The sequence below is a fragment of the Capra hircus genome, chromosome 20, assembly GCF_001704415.2.
Source record: "Capra hircus breed San Clemente chromosome 20, ASM170441v1, whole genome shotgun sequence".
NCBI lineage: Eukaryota > Metazoa > Chordata > Mammalia > Artiodactyla > Bovidae > Capra > Capra hircus.
This window is the reverse complement of record NC_030827.1, coordinates 59,199,146-59,225,475: the sequence shown is the minus strand read 5'-3', so window position 1 is coordinate 59,225,475 and position 26,330 is coordinate 59,199,146. Positions and strand designations below refer to the sequence as shown.

At 40.0% G+C, this 26,330-nt stretch overlaps 1 protein-coding gene and 1 pseudogene across 1 annotated transcript in view; one reads left to right on the top strand and one right to left on the bottom strand.

The window, feature by feature from the left end:
- The window catches only part of DNAH5 (dynein axonemal heavy chain 5), a 258,304-nt gene that overhangs the window by 172,864 nt on the left and 59,110 nt on the right, over positions 1-26,330 (bottom strand). The window contains exons 23-32 of the mRNA XM_005694882.3: positions 22,468-22,669; positions 21,450-21,685; positions 17,257-17,475; positions 15,883-15,945; positions 14,638-14,876; positions 13,689-13,929; positions 10,947-11,146; positions 7,697-7,850; positions 5,625-5,788; positions 3,660-3,816 (exon numbers count right to left, since the gene is read on the bottom strand). Coding sequence (XP_005694939.2) covers positions 3,660-3,816; positions 5,625-5,788; positions 7,697-7,850; positions 10,947-11,146; positions 13,689-13,929; positions 14,638-14,876; positions 15,883-15,945; positions 17,257-17,475; positions 21,450-21,685; positions 22,468-22,669 — 1,875 coding nt within the window. The remainder of the gene's footprint in view (positions 1-3,659; positions 3,817-5,624; positions 5,789-7,696; positions 7,851-10,946; positions 11,147-13,688; positions 13,930-14,637; positions 14,877-15,882; positions 15,946-17,256; positions 17,476-21,449; positions 21,686-22,467; positions 22,670-26,330) is intronic.
- On the top strand, positions 15,269-15,792 carry LOC106503331 (annotated as a pseudogene).

Sequence of the window (26,330 nt, the reverse complement as noted above, 5' to 3'; positions counted from 1 at the left end):
TCACAGTTACTGAGGAACAACTATGATGCCAATTATAAAATAAAGGCAAATGTTTGTTTTTGTTCTCTAATAAATGGAATATTGTTCCCTTGGGCTTAGATTAGTCTGCATTAATTAAATGCTCTTTAGTTGTCCACAGAAGTTATCTACCAAGAAGCTGATGAGCCTTGAGTTTCAGGGTCCCTCCTTGCACAGACTCTTCTAGGTCCTGAATATAAATTTGTATTTATAATCTTATAAGATTTAGGATCCATAAAACCAGGATCAGCTCCTTGTCATTAGAAACCTTATGGCAGAAACAGCAACAAGAAAAAAAAAAGCAATGCTACTTGTTTTTAAGCAGTAACTGCTATGAACAGAGGCTGAAAATAAGGATGTTTCAATTATCTTCAATGTACAATCAGACAATGAGAAGCTTTGCTCTGGGACCATAAAGTCCTGGGGCTAAGGCAGAAGGATTTGAGCAAAACATCCAGCAGAACCTCCCAGGCAATTCAATCCCTTCATTCAACCCATAGATCCAGTAGGTCTATAAGAAACATTGACTTTTTTTTAACCATTCAGTCCACACTGTCTCTTCTCACCCTCCACTGATGCCTTTTGTTGTAACAACTCAGCCTTTTCCATCCTGACTTTGCAATCACTTTCAACACTGATTTCCTTGCTCCCCGTTCTATTCCAACTCCTACCCTGACATAGAAGATCTTTCTGAAACACAAATCAGGCCACTTCTCTGCTGAAAACCTCCCCCGCTTTCTGTCACATTCATGATGAAGTACATCCCATAGTATAATGCACTTGGCCCTCTGGAATATGGTCCATGCCTCTTTCTTCTCCTTTTCCCTTTGCTCATCAGCCTGTGTTGTGGGTTCAACTGTGTCCTCCAAAATATATATTGAAGCCTCAAGCCCTAGTAACTGTGAACAGACCATGTTGGCATCCACTCAGTCATGTCCAATGCTTTGTGACCCCATGGACTGTAGCGTGCCAGACTCCTCTGTCCATGGAATTCTCCAGGCAAGAAAGAATACTGGAGTGGGTAGCCATTCCCTTCTTCTGGACATCTTCCCAACCCAGGGATCAAACCTGGGTCTCCTGCATTGTAGCAGCTTATTTACCATCTGAGCCACAAAGGAAGCCCCTAGTACCTGTGAATGAGACTTTATTTGGAAATAGGGTGTTTGCAGATGTACTCAAGATGAGGTCACCTTGGATGGCAGTGGACTCAAATCCAATAACTGGCATCCTTAGAAGAAGAAGGAGAGCTAGATGCAGACACACAGAGAGAAAGTCTTGTGAAGACAAAGGTGGGGATGGACGTGGTGTCTCCACACCCAAGGAAAACCAAGGATTGCTGACCACCAGCAGAACTAGGAGACAGACGGACCCTCCCTCAGAGCCTCCAGTAGGAATCAACCCTGCCAACATCTTAGTTTGGATGTCTAGCCTCCAGAACCATGAGAGACTAATTTTCTGTTTTAATTCATGGAAGCCCTAAGAAAGTAATAAACTCCTCCCATACTCACATTTCTGACATCCCAGGCTTCCCCTTGCACTTGCCCTTGCTCTAAGCAGAGGTCAGGGGGTCCTGTCTCCACGTGCCTGATATGTTTCACTCCCCTTCCAAAAACCAGTTCAAACATCACGTTCTCCTGCAGGAAGCCTTCTGCTATACCCCTTACATGCAGGTTAGGGCTCCCTGACAGGCATTCCCATACTTGTGCATCACATGAACACATGCATGCATGCTATGCTCAGTCATGTCCAACTCTTGGCAGCCCTACGGGCTGTAGCCTTCCAGGCTCCTCTGTCCGTGGGATTCTCTAAGCAAGAATAATGGAGTGGGTTGCAGGAGCTGCCCTGGTGGCTCAGATGGTAAACAATCTGCCTGCAGTACAGGAGACTCAGGTTCACTCCCTGGGTCAGGAAGATCCCCTGGAGAAGGAAATGGCAACCCAATCCAGTATTCTTGCCTGGAGAATCCCCTGGACAAAGGAGCTTGGTGGGCTACAGTCCATGGGGTTGTGGCGGACACAACTGAGCGACGAACACATGAGCACAGCAAATCAAAAATATTGACAGTTTAATGGCCAAATTTCTCTTGAATGTTGTGCTGCATAAAAACAGTTGCAATATGGGTTGCAATATACTCTTCCTTGAACCCCAGGACTGACATTATGCCAGTGAGAGGTTAAAAGACTGGCTTTTAATGGCTTCGAAGAATCCACCTGCCAATGTAGGGGACACAAGAGACAAAGGTTCAATCCCCAGGTCAGGAAGAATCCCTGGAGAAGAAAAGGCAACCCGTTGCAATATTCTTGCCTGGAAAAGTCCATGGAAAGTGGGGCCTAGTGGGCTAAAACCCATGGGGTGACAAAGAGTCAGACATGACTGAGCACATACACGCACACAATGGACTAACTCTACCGCTGCGGGAGCTGCACTCCGCAGACCCCACCAGAGCACGAGTCCCCTCAGGGTTGCATATTCCCACTGTTAAGCACAACAACCAGTCTATGGTATTCGCTCAACAGATGTGAACTGCATTCTAGGATGAACAAATAAATAATACTGAGGTTTGTATGAAGTACCATAGAGGAACTCAATAAGTTATCCAGCAGGAAGGGTCATTTTTTTAGGGAATTTGGGGTGAAGAGGTGAATTAGATAATCTCTTCTAGCAGCTGTGCAAATGTAGTTTTCCTCACATTGAATAACTTCTTTGGGGTCTCATGAATTTCGCCATTCTTGAAACTTATTCAGAGTGTTTGAAGGAAAAAAAAAAGAAAGAAAAGTTTTCAATGGAGCATGATGAAAAACATGGAGGATCATTATATCAAAACTGTCCAAAGCCTCATTAAAACAATTAAATCAGGGAATTTCCTGGTGGTCCAGTGGTTAGGATTCAGTGCTTTCACAGCCATGCCCTGGGTTCAGTTCCTGGTCTGGGAACTCCCACATGCCATGCAGTGCAGCCATAAAATAAAATAAAAATAAAATAGATAAGGACATGAATGCTGACTATTCACTGGAAGGACTGATGCTGAAGCTGAAGCTCCAATACTCTGGCCACCTGATGTGAAGAACCGATTCACTGGAAAAGACCCTGATGCTGGGAAAGATTGCCGGCAGAAGAAGGGGAAGACAGAGGATGAGATGGTTGGATGGCATCACTGACTCAATGGACATGAATTTAAGCAAGCTCCAGGAGGTAACGAAAGACAGAGGAGCTTGGCATGCTGCAGTCCCTGGGGCCGCAAAGAGTAGGACACGATTTATCAACTGAACAACAAAGATAAAATAATCAAACAACTGTGGCAATTCTGTTCAATCAAAGCACTATTTGATAAACAATTATTAACAGCTTTTTTGCTGTGCCAAATTTCTAAACAATTAACTTGACATGGAAAGCCATGAACGCTACATACACAGCATTCTTAATCAGATTTAAACGATTTGTTATTCACATTATACTATAGATATTAAAACATCACAAGGTCTGAAGGCAAACAGGGCCCAAATGTATCTTTTTAGTCATTGGGTAATGCTCAATGGAGAGGGAGGTAATCCTTAGTAAACACTATTGGAGAGCTATTTAATAAAGACAGTTGAGATTCCGGGATATGTAAATCACCGGCCAGCAAAGAGAATTAGGCAAACCTTTTCATGGAACTTGACAGTCTTAATGTTGTCGAACACATTCAGTAAATGGGCTTGTATCGTATGCGGGTCTGATGCCTGACCCAGAATCTCCAGGAGAGCAGGGTCCGAGACGAAGAAGAACCGGGGAAAGCAAAGTCGCTTTTTCTCCAAGTATCTAAGTGGGGAGGAAAAGGTAAACTTCATAAACACACAAAAACTAGCCTTTCTAGGAATACTTTAATCTGGATGGAAACAGGGAAAAGACTGAGAGAGACTAATTTTCCCACGCAATGATTTTGCTTTGTTCTGTTTCCTTTTGTTACTAATTTTGCCAAGTGGGATTCCATATTCTATTGGGAGACTGTATTTTTTCCAAAACTGATAGAATTTATTCATTTTTCACAAATATAACGCATATATTTGACTTAACCTGAAAACGTTTGTACTTCGTAGAGGACAGGAAAAAGTACACACAGCGAGCTCTTTTGGCTTTGTGTCTGTTTGCAGGTGTCATGCTATGTCAGCTAAAGGCCGACAATTCCAATTCTCAGGATTGTATCTTTTTTTTTTTTTTAGCTATGCTGGATCTTAGTTTCAGTACACAGGATCTTAGTTGCAGCATGTGGGATCTAGTTCCCCAACCAGGGATCGAACCCAGGCCCCCCGCATTGGGAGCTCAGAGTCTTAACCACTGGACCACCAAGGAAGTCACAGGACTGTATCTTAAAAGAATCCAATGAATCAATCGCTGAAGCAGAAGCAAAATCCAGCTACACGGAAGGAAGGGTTTTGACTCTGTTCTCTGCCTCCAGGAGCTGCCAAAACCCAGTGAATGTTTTTCGTTCTATCATCACCCTACTTTTGCTCCACTTTCGTTTCTGTATTTCACATATTTCTACTTCAGTGATTTTATCATGATTAACCAGAGTGAGAAAATTATTTATTACTCTGGGAATTCATCCAGCCTCCACATTCATGACTGTGGGTGTCCACATATATTGACAGGTATTAGATTGGGCTCTTGCTTTTATATAATCCTGACTGCTTGTGTATACGACACAGTTCATCTTGTTCTTCAGTTAGCCAGTTCAGTCACTCAGTCGTGTCCAAATCTGCGAACCCATGGACCTCAGCAAACCAGGCTTCCCTGTCCTTCACCCACTTCCGGAGCTTCCTCAAACTCATGTCCAGTGAGTTGGTGATGCCATCCAACCATCTCATCCTCTGTCGTCCACTTCTCCTCCTGCCTTCAATCTTTCCCAGCATCAGGGTCTTTTCCAGTTTTTGCATCAGGTGGCCAGAGTATCAGAGCTTCAGCTTTAGCATCAGTCCTTCCAATGAATATTCAGGACTGATTTCCTTTAGGATGGACTGGTTGGATCTCCTTGCAGTCCAAGGGACTCTTGAGAGTCTTCTCCAATACCATAGTTCAAAAGCATCAATTCAACTCTCACATCCATACATGACTATTGGAAAAACCATAGCTTTGACTAGATGGACGTTTGTCAGCAAAGTAATGTCTCTGCTTTTTAAAATGCTGTCTAGGTTGGTCATATCTTCTCTTCTAAGGAGAAAGCATCTTTTAATTTCATGGCTGCAGTCACCATCCATCTTCTCAGTTCTCTATCTTGTTCTTAGTTGAGTTTAATGAAATAATTTGCTTCTTCAGATGTTTATCCAAGAAAGATATCAGAAAAACAAGTATATTCATTTTACAAACAAGGACTGTATGAAAATATTTGCAAGATCTTGTCCCAGTGATGGAAGAAGCTGTTAATCTTATAATTTCAGCAACAGAGAAATCAATTAATAGTAACTGATTAGAGAGTGGGTAAACTCCAAATGCTCAGTTTTATCGATGCCACAATGTTGGTCATGAATAAAGTCTAAGCCAAAGGAAACCAACTGGCTAATCCCATCTAGTTTCTCTGGTCCCTTTCATCTCTAGCATACTAAGAGCCTTCACAAACCCAGTGAACTTACCCCGTAAGGGATTTCTGGCAGATTTCCAACTGGTCCAGCAAGTGTGGTAACAGCTGCCCCATGGTCTCATCACCAACGCAGCACTGAACCACGTTAGGCATCTCATGTGCCCGAGTCATGATCTTCACCCAGGATTTATCGATATTGGAAAAGCGCTTGGCTTCCTATGAGAACAAGGTAAGAAAGCACACTTGGACACATCTGTGACCCCAAGGATAGGGTGTTTCACACACCTCCCTCCAAGGCTGGACTTCTGACCAGTCTGGATATCCGCATACACCTGAAATGTTAGATGTGCTCTATTTCAATTCTTCCTGGGCCTTTTGCACCATAGCATCCTTCATGTATGGATATGAGAGCTGGACCATAAAGACAGCTGAGCACCAAAGAATTGATGCTTTTGAACTATGGTATTGGAGAAGACTCTCAAGAGTCCCTTGGACTGCAAGGAGATCCAACCAGTCCATCCTAAAGGAAATCAGTCCTGAATATTCATTGGAAGGACTGATGCTGAAGCTGAAGCTCCAATACTTTGGCCACCTGATGTGAAGAACGGACTCATTGGAAAAGACCCTGATGCTGGGAAATATTGAAGGCTGGAGAAGGGGATGCCAGAGGATGAGATGGTTGGATGGCATCACAGAGTCGATGGACATGATTTTGAGCAAGCTCCGGGAGTTGGCGATGGACAGGGAAGCCTGGTTTGCTGCAGCCCATGGGGTAGCAAAGAGTCGGACACATTTGAGCAACTGAACTGAACTGAAATGATCCCTTCTTAAATAAGAGTCTTCAGCTCAAACCTGGGACTGACATTATTTTAACTGAAAACAGGAAGTAGATATAAAAATAATAATAAATATAAGATAATCTGGGAGAAAAGGACCCTCCCAATTGTTTTCAATTATCTCCAAATTAAGCGAATCTTATGCTTTTCAAGCTTTCTATACTGAGCATTGAATCATTTGTGTATTTAGAAAAATGGACATTTTAAAATTTTATAATCAAAATTAATTATAATATAACCTTAATATTTTGAAATATTTTTGAATAGACTTTTTTGGGGAAAAATGGAAAATGCACAGTTTATTTTGAGAGAGTAGGAATACCTTTTCTTTCTTAAAATTTTCCGAATTTTACCAGTGAGCACATATATCAAATATGAGACCAAGAAACTCCACCTAGCTCCTCCAACATTATATGTGAAAGTTTCCATTATTAAGTCCAATTTGAGACTCTTCTTCACCAATCAAGAAGAAAAACATGCCAAATACAAGTGCAAAAATAAATACTTAAAATTTTAATGAATGGATATATTTCATTGGTAACCACACACACACATAAATCTGCTGATAGATCTGTCCTCTATAATTAAACTGAAAACTAACCAAAGAGAAAGCTAAGGAAACCAAAGTGATCAACATTATCATGCTTCTAAAACTCTTATTGTTAAAATGTTATAATTTTGCAAACAATTTAAGGTAATTGGATAAGACTCCTTGAAATCTGGTAAAAAAGAAAAAATTTTAATCTCAAAATAAACTCCATACATACCTAGTGATATGATTACAATTTGTTGAGAAAAACATACTCAACATCTTGATAAGAGGCCCGTGTTGTTTGGGAGTTTTTCCTTGCAGATTCCCGCCCCTCAATTTTACACTACAGATATAATTGGGTATATTTTATAGTGTGAGTTATTTTAAGCTGTCAGTAGTAGAACAAATTATCCTACCATTGTCAAGATAACAACTCTGTAATTCCACAGTGTTCCAATTTCCACCTTCAAATTATCTGAAGAAGTATATCAACTATGCAGGCATTCATTCTTTGATTTTTAACCCTCCATTTCCTACAAAACTTCACGATTTTAAAGCATTCTTACTCTTATTTCCATGCCCCTCTCTTCCACAATTTCTCTCAGTCTCTTAAGAATAGTTTGACAACAACAACAGAAAGATTGGAGAAGGGGTGGTTCAATAGAGGTAGAAATATTTTTGCATTTTTAAAGGGATAATGAGCTATTAGTTCTCGAAGGTAAAAACCTAACGAAATCACAGAGAAATTTCTAAGACCTTGGGAAGTTGCTTGGCAATGTCTCCTCCCACGAAGACGGCTTCTAGGTAGACCCACAAGTTTTGCACCATCATCCAGCTCTCAATTATGTCTGCTGAGTTGGAAAGGTGTTGTACCCACGTTTGAATCTGGGCTTTGAATGGCATATTGTACCTAAGATGAGAAACACATTAAGAATTTGGGGATTTGGGGTATTTCATGTTTGTTGTTTTCAAGCTAAAGAGCTTTTTAAAAATCCTGATTTTCATGTATTTCATTACAACGTTGATTATGTTTCTGCTTTTTAAATGATGTTACCATATTTGTGTAGGATATAAGATTAATATAAGTCAAAATCTATTATATTTAAATTATTAATGACATTATTCACAATGCTCCTACTCTTATTTTTTCTGCACTTGATGAAATATTCTCAGAGAAATGTTAACCTGTCTCACTGTGATTGTATGGGTTTTTTTCCCTTATATTTCTTCTGATTTTTGCTTTATGTATCTTTGTTCCTTTGTTGTTAGGTGTCTAATGGTTTATTCTATCTTCTTCATGAATTGTATCTTTTATCATGAAAGATATTCATCTTTGTTTCATTTAAAACTAAATAAACTTAAAATAAAGCTATGGTTTTCATATGAAAAATATTAAAAATAAATAAATAAATAAAACAATGCTACTGAATGCCTAATTCATCACTCCATGCTGGGCATTGTTACACTGACTTTTCCCCCTTTTGATTCAGAGCATAGAGGGATTCCCTGCCGTAGGAAATGGCAGCCGACTCCAGTATTCTCACCTAGAGAATCCCATGGACAGAGGAGCCTGCTGGGCTACAATCCAAGGAATCACAAAGAGTCGGACACGACTGAGCAACGCACAAACACACAGAGAGAGGTGGGAGACGTGCCATCCAAGAAGCAGATCAGATGTTAGACTGGACTCCACTCATTCTAGTCTTTGCCGCTGCAGTCAAGGGAATAACTTTCTCTCTGCTGAACTTCTGTGCCTTTTCCATGGGGTCTCTGGTTTTTCACGCGATATGGAACCATTACGGAATCATTGGAAGGGACCAAACAACTAATTCACTTTTCAAGTATGATACTGTCTGGACTCTCTCTTTCGCCTGCCCTCTTCTGGGCCTCTTTCCAACTTCCCATCCACTCCTGTCTACCTCACTCATGTCTGTGTGTACACATATATTTGAGGATTTCTCCATGTCCACACATGACCGCCACTTCTCTGCTTCTTTCATAGTTAATCTATCTTCCCATTTTCCTCTTGAGGCAGAAATTGATGGTGGTCTTCCAAAGTCTTTGATCTTTTTCTCCTTCTTCTTTAGATATACAACCCCATTTCTACCTACACTCACAGGTGCCCAGTTAAAATATTAAATTTCCCAGCCTCCTTTGCAGCAATGTATATTGGGAGATTAAGTTCCACATCAATATTTCTCAACCAGAGCTGCATATTCTAATTATCTGATAAACATGAAAACTACCAGTGTCTGCCTAGATCCCAGCCCTAGGAACTCCGATTAAATCAGTTTGGGGTGCAATACAAGCACTGGGACTTTTTTCTTTTTAAGTTCCCTAGAGGATAAGACAGTTGGATGACATCACCTACTTGATGGACATGAGCAACTCTGGGAGATGGTGAAGGACAGGGAAGCTTAGCGTGCTGCAGTCCACGGGATCGCAAAGAGTCAGACATGACTGAGCGACTGAACAACAACAGCAAAGCTATAGCTAGTGTGTAGCCAAATCTGGAAACCATTCTTCCAGATGAGAAGCGAGCAGCAGCACTGAATGTAAAGACTAGACGGAGGAGAAGCGCTACACCTGAAAAACAGAGTGAGTCGGACAGTGCCTGGGTCCCCAGGGATGTGGCAGAGCCCACATCCCACCTGAGCCATTGACCTTGGGACTCTTGGTACGTGAGAAAGATACAAATGTCAGTCTTGTTTAAGCATATGGCACTTCTGTTATTTGCCAACAATCCTAATCCTAAATGATTGTACTTCCTTTCATTGTTTTTCCTCTCTTTCCTCTCTGTTTATTGGTCTCTCTAGCCCAACATTAAACGGACTTGAAGTCATCTCAACTATTAGTCATATTAGTGAATAAAATTTTCATTTCCATATTCTTCTGTGCTAAACAGATTGCTTCAATATTCTACACATCTTTCTGGGGGTTTTATTCATGCTTTTCAAAAGAATATAGATCCAGCGCAACAGAGGTATTTGTTCCACGCACTGTTCTATCCAATGCACCCACAAGACCACATGGCACGTGGTGGTGGTGATGGTTTGCTCGCTAAGTTGTATCCAACTCTTATGCAACCCCAGGGACTGTAGCCTGTGAGGTTCCTCTGTCCGTGGGATTTCCCAGGCAAGAATACCAGAGTGGGTTGCCATTTCATTCTTCAGGGAATCTTTCCCAACCCAGGGATTAAACTCGAGTCTCTTGCATTGCATGTGGCTCTTTTACCGCTGAGTCTCCAGGGAAGCCCATGGCACAGGAAAGTGCAGCAGTGCAGACTCGAGGTTACCAATGGTCTAAATCTCTAAGACCTAATTTTATACTCTCTATTACTCATTTCAAACACTTACACAATCATACTATATTTGAGAAAATCCTGGTGAACGAAAGAATTATTTCAAACAGAGCAAGAGGAAGCACTGAACCAAAGAAATCTAAATTTATGAGTCTCTGAGCCACATGTCCAAAGTATGGCAGCTTTCTCTACTGCTGTTGTCAAACAGAAATATTAGGTTGGTATCGGTCTGTGCCGTTTTACTTCTCTTTATGAATCACATTCATTCTCCATCTTAATCTGTCACCTCATTAAAGCATGTACACAACTAAGAGTTTCTAGTCCATAGATGTTGATGAAAAGGTTTCTGAAGTAAAATAATTATTCTAAAATTCAGAATAATTTTCCCTCTGGAATCTAGAGCCTGTCGAGCTGTCAGCTGCGCAATGAGGCTTGTCAGCAGCAAAGCTGAAATACTCTGCAAAATCCAAGTGGCTAATTACATGTTGTGTTGTTTTGCCCAACTGAGGGTCTCCAACACATCCCCCAAAGAGAGGATAATGAAATAAAAACAGTATTATCCATGCTGTGCCAAGGGCTAAAATTAAAACAAGTACTTTTGATGTTGAATAAATTAAACAGGGGGTACTGTTGTGTTTCTTAATTAATCTCCCTTGAAGTGTTTGCTATTACAGTTCTGAAATCGCAGGGGAAAGATTGTCCTACCTGTTGCTCAGGAGGGAACCCAGTAACATCAAGCTGTCTTCCATGTTGGCGATGATTTCTGACGTACTGTCTCCTCTCAGGAGGAGCTCTCCGCGGGTTTTAAAGCTGCCAAATGTGAATGTCTTGTTGTCCCATTCGTTAATCACTTGCTTCAGCTTTTGTTCAATGTCCCTCTCTTTCACGGCACAGATACAGATGTCCTATTAAAAATGAAAGCTCTTTTTAATCACATGAAAGTCACACATCCTTCTTGAATAATCAATTCAGCAGAGATCCTGTCTTCACTCCTTCTTTTATATGTATCTATAAATAGTTATATATTTCCAGATCCAGACTTTAGTATGTCCTCTCCCACATGATGTAGCTGTTCGGATGCCTGATTTTCACCCAAGCGAGCCAGGTTCGACTCCCAGTGTGGAAAGGAAAATCTCTGGGGGCTTCCAGATGGCGCTAGTGGTTAAGAATCTGCCTACCAATGCAGGAGACATAAGAGATGGGGATTCAATCCCTGGGTAGGAAAGATGCTCTGGAGGAGGAAATAGTATCCCTCTCCAGCATTCTTGCCGGGAAAAGCCCAAGGACAGAGGAGCCTGGTGGGCAACAGTCCATGAGGTCGCAAAGAGTCGGACACAACTGAGCGACTAAGCACAGCACAGATATATATAGATAAAGATTTATCCTAATTTGTAAAATTTTCCACCAAACTATTCCAGAAAGAAAGATGACAGAAAAGATGTGCAGAGGTGAAATACTATTCAGCCATGAGAAAAAAGGAAATCCTGCCTTTTGTGACAACATGGATGGACCTTGAGGGCATTGGGTGAAATGAGACAAGTCAGACAGAAAAAATAAAATACTATAAGATTGTCCTTATATGTGAAATCTTAAAAAAAAAAAAAAAAAAGAAAGAAAGAAAGAAAAAACCCTGAAAGAAAAGAAAGTGAAATGGTAGTTACCAGGGGCTGAAGGTATGAGAATGGTAAAGATGATCTATCTATTTGCAAATAGTAGATAAATAAGTCCTAGAGATCTAATACACAGTTCAGTGATTACAGACAACAAAACTGTATTCTAAACATCAAATTTCCTAAAAGACTAGATCTAAATTGTTCCCACTAGTAGAAGAAATGATAATTGAGGTGTTTGCTAACACATTGAAGATTATATTGCAATATAAATGTATCAAATCATTATTCTTAAATTTACACAAAGTCAAATGTCAATTATATCTCAATAAAAATTGGGATTAAAAAGAAATGCAATAACATTTTCATTGTACAGCTTTAATCAAAGACTCAAAATTTAACATGTCTGTCCTGAAACTACCACAACATTGTTAATCAACTAAATCTAAATACAAAATAAAAACTTTAAAGTTTGGGGGAAAAAATTTAATGTGTCTCTGATTTGACTCTAAAGTCGAATCAATGCAGTACGAGACAAAGCAATCAACAGAAACCTGCCATCTTCCCAGTTCTTGGGTCACTTTCCCCATCTTCTCTGCAGCCTTATCTTCTTCTGAACCATTAGTCAAACTCCTCCTTGCCGACTCCCCGCCTCACACTGCACTCCCTGTCTGGATGAGTTCTTCCACAACCACACAGCCAGCAACCGTCTGTATCTCCAGGAAAATCCCATATCCATTTGCCTACGGGGCTCCTCTGCTTAGATGCATCAAGGGAACCCAAAACACAATCTGTGAATATCGAACTGATGCCCAAATCAAGCTCATGGTCTTTGCACCTTATCATTCTACCTGATTCCCTTTCAGTTTTCCCCATCTCAGTCATAAGCACCATCATTCATCTAGATCTCTCAGCAAGAAATCTAGGGTTCATTCTTAGCCCCTCCTGTTTCCCTACCACGTTCCCTCCATCATCAAATTCTACCCAGTTTTACCTCCTAATGACCTCTTCAGTCTTTTCTCCTCTACTCCAGCTTCACTCCCTGCCCTCTCAGCTGATGCATCATCTCTTGCTTGGGATATTTGTATAAGCTCCCAGTAAGTTTTCCTAGGATTGCCCCTTGATGTCTTCCAATCCTTTCTCCTCACAGCTACCAGAGTGACCTTTACAAAATGCAAATTTAACCACACCATCCCCTAATCAAAATATATCTCCCAGAGGGCTCGCAATTGCTCCCAAGATTGAAATCGATGGCAAGTTCTAGCCCCCCTCCACCTCCCCATCTTCAGCTGTCTCTTCTGTCCCCCACCTTCACACCTCAGCTACCCTGGACTTTCAGTCCCCTATACCTACACCTCAGCCCCTTCACACCTGCTGATCCACCTGCCCGACACTGCCTTCTCTGCACTTTCCAAGCCCCTCATCCCCTCACCACACAAGCACACCCCCTTCACCCAGAAGTCATGCCCATGCACCCCAGTCTTCTTGATTTCCATCACCCTCCCTCCACCACCATACAGGTCCACCCCATTATTAGAGGCTCTCAAAGAGCAGCACGCTTCATTTACTGAAGCTTGTACCTACACCTTCGTTTGTACAATTATTTAATGATACAAATTTTTAATGGCCTATGAAGGCAGAAATGCATCCTTCTGTCCCCAGCACTTACGTACCACATAAATATTTCTTGAAGAAGTAAAAGCTGACTCTCAGGAAAAGAGTTTTGATATTCCTAGCCTGATTCCCTTCTCCAACCATCCATAAGGTAGGAAAACAATCTAATAAATCCCCTGGGACCTTCCAGTCTCCCATGACATCGTATCCTCTATCATCATACCTCTATTTCCTCCTTGTATTTCAAAAGAGGTGCTTCCATGATATTTCTTAACTTGAAAGTTTCATTCCCCACATCCAGACTGTGCCCAGTGACAGTCATTATCCTTTCCCAGTGCCGTTCCATCATGGCCTTACTGGCCATGTGCTCCAGCAGTGGGCAACACTCACTAAAGTCATCAATGGTCTTCTTCAGATCCAGAAAAGCCTGCCAGTCCTTCAGGGCTCGAGGCAGCTTCCGACACCTGCGAAGAAAAGCCAGCGTGAAAGGTCAGTTGAAGATGAGCCTGGATGTCTCTAGTCCCAGACTGTCTGCTAGCATTTCTATCAAAAACGGTCACCCAGAACAGCCACCACATTTTTAAATCTCATGACTCAGAGGATAACTGTAGGATTTACATTACAGAAAACCACTCCTCCCAATCAGGACAATATTTTCAATTCCTTCATAAAAATTAGGTAAGAGGCATTATTTTAAAGCAGGTGCTTCTCAATTCAATTCTCCAGACACATATTGAGACCCTACAAAGTACAAAGTACAGCAGAATGTACCAGCTTATCAACTGAAAATTACAACCAATAACCCTCCATTGTCTTTAGGTTCAATACTTAAAGCCTATAGAAAAATCAAAGGGCTCTTGCTTTTATTCCAAATAAATCATCTAACATAAACTTCAAATGTTTGGTAAGTGTAATATAAATAGCGATCAGCTCTAAGCTATAGAAAAGCCCCTGGAAAGATTCATCTGTGTTTAAAGGATGCACTTGTCTCACCAGGTACACACAGGGGTAATTAATAAATAGTGTTTGACAAGGGTGATATCAACGGACAATAGCAATGAAGCACAATGTGCTCTTGAAACATCTGGGTGAAAAGAGAACCCGACAACTTATCAAAGAAGAAAGCATTTGAGGTTCAATAGCTCTGGGCATGCTAAACATTAATTTCTCACCTGTTCTGGAACTCTAAAAGTCCACTGTTGATTTTTTCAATATTTACTTCTGACCACAGGATATCATGATAGCTATTTACAGTGTCTATGACATTGTTGTACAGAGTATATATTTTCTGAAGAAGATTTAGTTGCTTCTTGATTTCGAGAAGCTTAGGATACTGCGTGACCGGCAGACCAAAAAGCTCCTCTCCCCCAGTATAGGTGATGTATTTCCGATAGATATTATCAAATTGATTCTAATAAAGATACAAGTGAAAACTCATCAAAACGGTTTACACATGAATAAACATGCAAATGAAAAAAAGACTGACCAATAAGCAAACATCCATGATCTTTGATTCCATGTAAATAAGAATACTGAAGGAGTACCATTAATTACATGGGAACCAATTCTAATTATAACCATACCAAATCACAGTTTTTAAAAGGTAAGTAAGTATATACTGTATTCCACAATGAGCTTCTCTATATTAAGGGTGGGGGGGGAGTATGTTCATGCTGATGTATGACAAAACCAATACAATATTGTAAAGTGAAAAAAATTTTTTAAAATAAAACACATTGAGCTCTTTCAGCCACCTTGGACCCTGCGGAGGCCTGCTGGGAACAGGACCTCTAAAACACAAACATGTCTGGCAGGCTGTGGGGCAACACCATTTTTGCTGGCTATAAGCAGGGTCTACAGAACCAGAGGGACCACACAGCTCTCCTGAAAACTGAAGGTGTATGTGCTCAAGATGAAACTGAATTCTACAAAGGCAAGAGATGTGCACAAAGCAAGGAACAACACAGTAACTCCTGGTGGAAAACCTCACAAGACCAGAGTAATCTGAGGGAAGATCATTTGAAAGTGGCTCAGTCATGTCCGATTCTTTGCAACCCCATGGACTATGCAGTCCATGGAATTCTCCAGGCCAGAATACTGAAGTGGGTAGCCTTTCCCTTCTCCAGGGGATCTTCTCAACCCAGGGCTCAAACCTAGGTCTCCCACATTGCAGGTGAATTCTTTACCAGCTGAGCCACAAGGGAAGCCCAACCATAACTTGCACTCATGGAAACAGTGGTATGGTTTGTACCAAATTATGAAGCAACCTTCCTACTAAGGCCATTGGATACAGAATCCATGTGATGCTGTACCCTTTGAGGATTTAAACTTACTGCAAAGTAAATAAACAAAAGTGTGGAAATAAAACACATTGAGATTTTGGTTGTACAGGAGGTCAAAGAAACTAAAAGGATCACCTGAAACATGGTAAGTCTATCACTGGCTTCCTGGGGTTTCAGGCCACTAGCCATTGGACCATTCTGAAATAAACAGTTTAAAAAGATAAGATAAAATAAAGTATTTGCATACAAATTTCATAAGCTCAATGTATTTGAATATCAAATTTTGTTTTCATGCATGTCACATATGGGATAGGAAATGTAGCTTTTTATTTGTGAAAAAAAAAAAAGACTCAGAAAAGTGACTCATTTGGAAATATTTTCAAGGCCAAAAAAGCCAAGTTAAAGTCAGAACTTTCATGTGTCAAGAAATTTTGAAAATTAAAAATATGGAGAGAGTGGGATGATTTGGGAGAATGGCATTGAAACATGTATAATATCATATTTGAAATGAATCGCCAGTCCAGGTTCAATGCATGATACTGGATGCTTGGGGCTGGTGCACTGGGATGACCCAGAGGGACGGTACGGGGAAGGAGGTGGGAGGGGGGTTCAGGACGGGGAACACATGTACAACCGTGGTGGATTCATGTTGATGTATGGCAAAAACCAATACAATATTGTAAATTAATTAGCCTCCAATTAAAATAAATAAATTTATATTTAAAAAAAGTTTTTTTATTAAAATACGTGATATTCATCTACTAGGCCACACAGACAAAGAAGGGTCAATAACTGTAAGAAGCACAGTGAATGGTTTGAACTAAAGCACTAATGCCACACAACCTACAGAGTTTACCACTCTAATACCTACTTCTAAAGTGACTTGTAATATTAACATTCTAATCAGGTTTTCCTACATTAGGCCACCTTAAAAGAGCTGGATGTCTGTGCTTCCTCAACCATGAAGTTGGTGCATGAATCCAGTCTCCTAACTTCATTCATTTTGGTGTGTTACTGATTAATAGATAAATATTTTACCCTATACTTTACACATTTCCCCTTTGCAGCACATTATAATTGGTTGGAAATGGGTCTCCTTAAACAACGTATTCCCAGTTGAAGATTCTGCACCAAAACACATATACATACAGTTAAAATATGGACTCAATCTGTTTTGTCCACTTTTGTATCTTTAGCACCAAGGGCAACTCTGCAATGTTTGCAGAATGATGAATGCTGTGAGAAGGATGATCACGATAACTATAATTGAGTAATATTTGTCTACACAAATCTAGCATGCTACCAAACACTTCAGTAAGAGACCAATGATACAAACAGCACTTTTTAATTTCCATTTACTGTTGAAATTATCCTGGATGAAATCCAAGGGGAAAGGATTGTGAAAGGGAAATACCTTTGGTCTCATAAAAATAAAATTTCTATTTCTAGGGGGATTTCATTAAATTTGACATGGAAGCTTTAAACAACATTTTGTATGCTGAGTCGTACCACATCATAGTCCTGATAGAACTGGTGACAGTCTTGGAGGAAAACCTCCACGGTACCAATAAGCTCTTTCCTGAAACCAGGTTGTAGTGAGACTAGTTCATTCTGAACTTCGCTGGCACGTGCCAGAAGCTTCTCCCAAGAGTAACGCAGGGTATCCACTTTGTCCATCTCTTCTTTTGCTATCAGAAGCCCATATTTGTTAAGCAGGGTATAGGATTCCTACAAAAAGAAGAAAAATTCTATTTCTGCCAGTCAGATGCATAAATCTACACACAGTCATCTTTTTAGGGCATCAGAATAAAAAAAAATCAGCAAGACAGGGCAACTGTCCAGAGTTCTAGTTTCTCTACTTGCAAACTTGGAAAAGCTTAAGCGAGCAATGGAGCCATTGAGCTTCAGTTCCCTCATCTGTAAAACAGGAAAATTTCTTGGATGCGTCACAGGATTTTCATGCATATGGAAAAGATATCATTTTAAATGCATTTTGAAAACTATAAATCATTATACAAACAAATGGTATTTTTACTTAGGCCCCTAAATTGTATTTGAAGACTATAAAATTAAGTAGATGAAAAATGTAAAACAATTTAACTGCTAATTTTAGAATAACAAAATGAATCAGTCTTAACTCTACCGTATTTCATTTTGTTGATAAAAGGTTCCAACAGTAGAACATAGGAGGGCATGCTTAAATCACACCCAGAGCCTAGTCATTGCCCAAAGGATGAAAAATCCTGGACTGTTCTTTTGTCTAGAAGATTAAAATGAGTCAAAGTTTGGCTTTCGTGAGAAAAAAATTTTCCTAAATATCCCTAGCCTCTTCTCCCATCATTATTCTTCCTCTTAGACACAGAATGAACACCTGGTTGCTGATTTGAGGAAAAGATTATTGATTTGGGGATCTATGGCCCAGGGTCTTCCTCCCTCTTTCTCCTTCAAGACATGCCTCCAGTCTACACTTCAGTACCAACCGAACTGAACAAAGTAACACAGATAGGCAGCTTTCCAGTGTTTCTCTGATGGATGAGAAAGGACAATTCTGGGACTTCATGTCTACAAGCCCATTGCATGTGGGTACAGGACCTAATAGAAGCAGAAGATATTAAGAAGAGGTGGCAAGAATATACAGAAGAACTGTACAAAATAGATCTTCACAATCCAGATAATCATGATGCTGTGATCACTCACCTTGAGCCAGACATCCTGGAATGTGGAGTCAAGTGGGCCTTAGGAAGCATTACTACTAACAAAGCTAGTGGGGGTAGTGGAATTCCAGTTGAGCTATTTCAAACCCTAAAAGATGATGCTGTGAAAGTGCTGCACTCAATATGTCAGCAAATTGGGAAAACTCAGCAGTGGCCAGAGGACTGGAAAATGTCAGTATTCATTCCAATCCCAAAGAAAGGCAATGCCAAAGAATGCTCAAACTACCACACAATTGCACTCATCTCACACGCTAGTAAAGTAATGCTCAAAATTCTCCAAGCCAGGCTTCAGCAATATGTGAACTGTGAACTTCCAGATGTTCAAGCTGGTTTTTAAAAAGGCAGAGGAACCAGAAATCAAATTGCCAACATCCACTGGATCATTGAAAAAGCAAGAGAGTTCCAGAAAAACATCTATTTCTGCTTTATTGACTATGCCAAAGCCTTTGACTATGTGGATCACAATAAACTGTGGTAAACTCTGAAAAAGATGGGAATACCTGACCACCTGACCTGCCTCTTGAGAAACCTGCATGTAGGTCAGGAAGCAACAGTTAGAACTGGACATGGAACAACAGACTGGTTCCAAATAGGAAAAGGAGTATGTCAAGGCTGTATATTGTCACCCTGCTTATTTAACTTATATGCAGAGTACATCATGAGAAATGCTAGGCTTGAGGAAGCACAAGCTAGAATCAAGATTGCTGGGAGAAATATCAATAATCTCAGATATGCAGATGACACCACCCTTATGGTAGAAAGTGAAGAAGAACTAAAGAGACTCTTGATGAAAGTGAAAGAGAAGAGTGAAAAAGTTGGCTTAAAGATCAACATTTAGAAAACTAAGATCATGGCATCCAGTCCCATCACTTCATGGCAAATAGATGGAGAAACAGTAGAAACAGTGGCTGACTTTACTGTGTTGGGCCTCAAAATCACTGCAGATGGTGATTGCAGCCATGAAATTAAAAGACGCTTACTCCTTGAAAGGAAAGCATATTAGACAGCATATTAAAAAGCAGAGACATTACTTTGTCAACAAAGGTCTGTCTAGTCAAGGCTATGGTTTTTCTAGTAGTCATGTATGGATGTGAGAGTTGGACTATAAAGAAAGCTGAGCACAGAAGAATTGATGCTTTTGTACAGTGGTGTTGGGGAAGACTCTTGAGAGTCCCTTGGACTACAAGGAGATCCAACCAGTCCATCCTAAAGGAGATCAGTCCTGGGTGTTCATTGGAAGGACTGATGTTGAAGCTGAAACTCCAGTACTTTGGCCACCTGATGCAAAGAGCTGACTATTTTTAAAAGCCCCTGATGCCAAGAAAGATCGAAGGCAAAAGGAGAAGGGGACAACAGAGGATGAGATGATTGGATGGCATCACCAACTCAATGGGCATGAGTTTGGGTAAACTCAGGGAGTTGGTGATGGGCAGGGAAGCCTGGCATGCTGTGGTTCATGGGGTCGCAAAGAGTTGGACACGACTGAGCGACCGAACTGAACTGATAGGATGGGAAGATGGGGGAAGTGAGATACAGTGGGAATATAGCAGCCAAACACCAAACCAGATCTTCCAAATAACTTCTATCAGTACTAAAGATTGCATCTTGATCTTGACTACTTGACAATGGTTTGTCTTAACTCTCAGCTCAGGAGTAAGAGTTGACAATTGCTGGATCTCTTCTTCAAACCCCCTCTCCAAATTCCCCTGGTCCTATACCACATAGCGGGTCTTTGCCTTGATGTTTCAATTCCCAAGAAAAGCACAATGGAAATTTTATTTTTCTTGACCCAGCACAACAGAAACACAAACCTGAAGTCATCTCCACCATTTTCACCATAAATTGAAATTTTCCAAAATTTGAAGTGCAGAAAATATGATAAAAGGCTATGATCCTGACCATCAGCATTTAAGTCCAGACATTTAAGTTACAGTATGATGAAAGGAGGCTTCCCTTATGGCTCAGATGCTTAAGAGTCCACCTGCAATGCAGGAGACCCAGGCTCCATCCCTGGGTTGAGAAGACCCCCTGAAGGAGGGTATGGTAACTCACTCTAGTATTCTTGCCTGGAGAATTCCATGGACAGAACAGCCTGGTGGGCTATAGTCCATGGAGTCACAAAGACTTGGACATGACTGAACAACTAATACACATGATGGAAAGACAACGTTTTATATCTGAAATTGTTTTAATGCTACAGTTATAGTAGTCTCTACAGCAACCCATTGCTAATAAAGAATTTTCATCTAGAAAAGATATGATAAAAACAAAAGTAATGCACAACATTAATAAAACTGCATGACGTCTTTGACCCTCAGTTTCCATGTGGGTATGTAGGGGGTTGTAGCAAGGATGAAACAAGTTAATAGGGAGTAAACTCATGAATGGACACCATCAGTGCCCCATCCAAGTCCTATTTGCCAGCTGACATTTGCATCCCGGCTGTTGGGCATGTTGGCTGTAGGAATCGAGCTGCCTTCTTCCCTTGAAAATTGTCCTCAGCTGATAGAAGCCTCCTCATGGGAAGATTATGGTCAATGATCAACTCTTTGGGGGAGTAAAGACAGTCCCTCTTGCCTCAAGGTGGGGTCAACTGAGTGGTACACTTCATGCTCCAGAACCGCCTCTGGGGTCAGGCTGATAGTCTACAGCTAAGATCACACCCCGGCATGGCTTTCTCCCACACCCAACCTGGTCCTTCCCTGTTTCTTTCACTCTGATTCTCTCATGAGCACTTGCCAATAAATCACTCGTGCAGAAACCCTCACCTCAGGCTCTGCTCTTAGGGACCTCAGATGCTAAGGAAAGGATGAGATCTAACCCATATGAGGCACCCTATAAGGTCAGATATCATCATTACTGGAATCATTGTTCACGGGTTTAGCATCCATTTGTAACTCCAGTCCAGGCCCAGTCAACACTTCCTCTAACAGCGATCAACATCTGGAGATATTCCTACTTACACATAAACAAGTGATTATCAGTTACCTCGACGGGTCCCACTTGAAAGTCAATGGGGATTTGCTGCTCCCTAATTTCCTTCAGTGCCGCCATGGCAATTCGAATATCATCTAGGTCTTTAATGGGGCGATTCAGTTTCTTATTGAATTCTTCAACAAGTGTAAAAATGCTTTCCATTTCACTTCTGTATTTTTGGTTACAGTGACGGCCGATGACAACCATCCAGGCCTTCGTCTCAGCAGTCAAGGTGAACTTCAGATCGGCTGTAAAACCCAATTTCCACATTCAGTTTGAAGACCTTGAACAAGTATGAGGAGACCCAATGCAACTGTTCACCAATAGTAAATATTTTGCAGCCAACAGCGCTTTAACACATGAAAAACCAAACTTGATTTTAAAAAGTCTTTCCTTATTATTATATGGGCTTCCCTGGCTGTTCAGTTGTAAAGAATCCACCTGCTAACGCAGTAGATGCAGGTTCAGTCCCTTAGTCGGGATGATCCCCTGGAGAAGGAAATGGCAACCCACTCAGGTATTCTTGCCTGGGAAACCCCATGGACTGAGGAGCCTGGTAGGCTACAATCCATGGGGTCAAAAAAGAGTTGAACATGACTTAGCAACTAAGCAACAACAAATTATTGTACATTCATGGATTGTATAAAGCCTGTTTTGCAATAATTGAAAACACATTTCAAAATGCCCCAAAGAAGTACCTAAGAAAACTGCTAGAGATAAGCCTCAAATGTTTGCTATTGTTATTTATTAAAAACAGTACATTTTAATTCCAAATATGAGAGACTCCTCCCTTCTCTTAATTAGCCTTCATTTTCAAGGTTTAGCATCAAAGTGTCCCAAAACAGTCCAGAATAAATAATTATGCAGAAGAGAATTAAAAACAAATCTACAAATTGGTCTTGAAGCTTGAGGCCCATAAAAGGGAAGTCAATCTTTAAGAAAGCTAGAACTCTCTGGAATGCTAATCTAGGTAAAGAGACAGAACAATACTGTTGAATTTTCATGACTGACTGAAAAAAAATGAACCAACCTGTATACAGAGCAATGGCACCCACACAGATATACTCAGGCTCAGCATTAATTTCTTGCTCTAGTTTTTGGAAGTAGAGAATCTGGGATTCAAATTCAGAAAGTGAGGGGTTTTTTATAATAAACGTCATAATAGTTTCTTCTTTCTCCTTTTGCCAAATGTGATCATAGCGTTTGAAGCAGTCCATAGACGTAATAACTTCCTAGAATATAAATGACAGATTTGTGTAGAAAAGGAAGAATAAAAAACATCATAAGTGGATATTTGCCAATTGCTAGGGGTTCCCATCAGTTCATTAACATGCTTACTTAGTGAACCATGTGACCAGTTGAAGATCCATAGAACTGGAGCCGGATACAACAATGAACATAGTAACCCAGGACTGGTAACAACAGAACTACCATCCTAGCCAAAAAGGGAGGGGAACAGTTTCTGGGAGGGTGGGGCAGCGAGTTGAGTCCATGAAATCTCTTGTGGACAGGGCCCAGTTGATCGGAGCTGGACCTCAGGTCAAAAACCACAGCTCGAAACCATACCAAGGAGAGGGTGATGCTACAGGGGTAAAAAAATACTCTGAGGTCACTTTCTTCCACTGCTCAGAGCTCCACCAAGACTCTCATGGGTGAAATCCACTGGAAATCTCAAAGGAAACCCATTGACTTGTTCCCTAAATTCAGAGTATGGAGATTAGATATAGACACAAACAGATACATCCAGCATCCAACTCCACTGAAAGACTGGATGGAATCACACAAAATGCATAAATATATTGGATAAGGATAGACATCCGTACAGTGTTAAATATTTCTGTGTGTTTCTATATCTTCTCATCTTTCCTTTCTAAATTCCTTGTTAAGTTTTAGAGAAATTTTCATAAAGACCCTACAAACTTCTCATCATGTACGCTCCTAGGTATTCTCCAATGATGTTGTTATCATAAAAAATGATCTTTTCCCACTATTCTTATAACTATATGAATGGCATATAAACTGTTTTTTAATTGGCTTTTTAATGAATGATCCTGTTTTCTACAAAGTGTGTTTCTGTAAGATGAATTGGCTTTCTCACAATTGACAAATAGGAAATGATGTCAATATAACAGGAAGCTCACATTATCAAGAGTTATTTTTCCCAGTACTTTGCTTTGTACCCACTAAAGCAGCAACCCACAGAGGGGCACAATGCTTTTGCCCCTTCTTTCTTTTGGGTTAATTTGGTCTCCACTTTGTTTTGAGAATGTTCTTGGCACAGTTAGACCTGATTTTTCCATATTTTATCCTTGTTTCCATAACTCAGCATTTTTAACTTTTTTACATCACCTTTTCCCAAGTTTCTTTCATCTTTGATAGTAAAGTTTCATACTCATTACAGTGTTATTAAATGGGTTAGTATCTCACTATGATTGTTACCGTTTTTGTTAACTACCCTGGTTACAGAATTTCCTACTTTTTGTATGTTCGTCCCAACCCCATTTTTCTCATAATCTCTATTTTATTAAATGTGTGACATTGCAAATCAAGCTTTTTAGGAACATATTTACTGTATTTCAGCAGAAATGCCTCTCTCTCAACTTACCACTAACTTAACTCTTTATTAAGCCATATTTTCTTTTCAGATGAGCAATTTTGGATTTACTTAGTAAATAATTATACCATCTCCAAACAATTAAGATTTGTCTCCTCATTCTAATGTTTACAGCTCTTGGCAATCAACTTTTTCTCCTGGCTAATATTATAATTTCAGAGTTACATCTGAATCAGAAAAAAAAAATTTAAGCTGAGAGTGAAAATGCCATTATTTGAAAGAAAAGAGCATTTCCAATTTCATTCTACATGGTCCAATTAAGTAAATTTCACCAAGTTGTACCAAACCAAGGATATCTTTACCACCATGCCCAACACAAAGCTAATGTGTCACTCGGAACCTCAGGCTTAATGAGTGTTGAGACTTCCCACTCATTAAAATGCAGAAAGGTAAGCCTGCTGCTGTGTGTCCCAACCACAACCAATCCCCTGGCGTGAGCTGAGATGCTGACATACACACCCAGAATGCATTGCAACAGCATGTGGACATTCTCACAAATGGATGATGGTTTGGAGAATGAATTACAGATCATCAAGGACCCCTGAATATGGGTAGAAATTCCAGAATCCCGCTCTTTCAACATCCAAGAGTTTATATTATTAAGAACATACCCTACCTAAATAAGTTTTAGACTCTCGTTTATTTTATCTGAAAGTGTCTAACTTGATTAAATTGGGACTTTTGAAAGCAAAGGTAACCTAGAATCTAAAGGAAAATTACATGAACTACATTTGTAGGGTTGGTCTATTTAAGTTATTTTAATTGCCACAGTTATTTTGATTATTTGGTCCAGCTCATCTTTTCAAGCCAGGCAGTGTTATAAGTTGATGGCCAACCTTTGGATGAGCTGAACATAGGTCAAGTTTACATTCTGATTCAGTTAGTTCCTGTAAGAGGAAAGGGGCTGGGATCAGAGGATTTTCTGTGGTTGAGGAAAGGTCAATCATACAAAATTCAGAAGGGTCGATGGCTATGGAGGGCCACATTTAACACTGTGACCAAGTGTGCATAGATACCTCCACAAACAATTTGGCCATCCTATCAATCTGGATAAAGTCCTTCAAGTTATTCTAAGTGCCAACTTTTTCTATTATTTTAAGAAAGACTAACATCCGTACATTTCCTTCACATAATGGAAAGGCAAATGTAACAAAAATGACACAAACATAAATATTTTGGTGCCAGCAGGATATTAATTTCAACTACTAGGCCTTACTCTTAGATTTTCATAATAGTGGCTGCTTACACTCAGAGAAAGTAATGAACTTTATTATTGTCTATTTTATTGTGTTTTCTAAGATTACTGAGGATTTGAAAGGATCCTTCAATGCTTATTATCATCATAAAATACTCTACTTACCTTTACATTTAGTATAGAGCTTGATAAACTAACCACTAGACAAATATTTGTTAAATTGAATTATGTGACCCCAGTCCCTAGGGCAAACTTAAACACAGGACCTTCATGATATTAAGACAGGAAAATAGAAAGTGCAGAAATGCAAAAGCTTCCAGTTCCCTCAGGAATACATTAAAATTAAACTTAATATTTCCTCATATGGTTACAGCAAAGGCAGCTTTTCAAAACACTTTCAAACAAAAGAAATTCATTCTATCAAAACTCAGTAATAGAAAAGACACATTTACTGAGTGACAGCTGTTTCCTCGACACTGAGAAACATTTTTAAAGAGTCAGCAGGTTTTAGTGGCAATGTGAATATTCTCTTTTAAGGAGAAATTGACTTTAGAGTTTTGAGTCTTTTTGACCATGAAAACAGATTTGCCTGAACAGAAAAGGGAAAGTTGAGATAAGATGAGGTTGGAAGAAAAAAATTAACCTGAGTTTATATCCATGTCCAGGGCAAGTTTGTGCTGATAATATTTTCAATATTCTCAGTATTATCTTATTTACACATTATAATGTACATAAACGTTCATCTGATATACACAAATACAAAATTAGAGTGTAAATCTTACTCTGTTTCAAATGATACAAGCCAGTTCCAGCATCACTGACTCTTTGAAAGTGAAGTCTGACTTGCGCTTTGAGAAATATCAAATTTTTTAACAGACTTATTTGTACTAGTGGTATATAAGTACTTAAGAAGTTTAAGGCATTAAACAGGAGACAATATTTAAAAAAAAAAAAAACAGAAAAGATAGCTCTCTTTCACCTTGCAACTTGGAATGAAAAATCTTGAGTTAAACATTTGCTGAGCACGTACAAGATTCCATAAGTTGCTCACTGAAGTCACAGAGGGTGGGACCCAGGCTACATG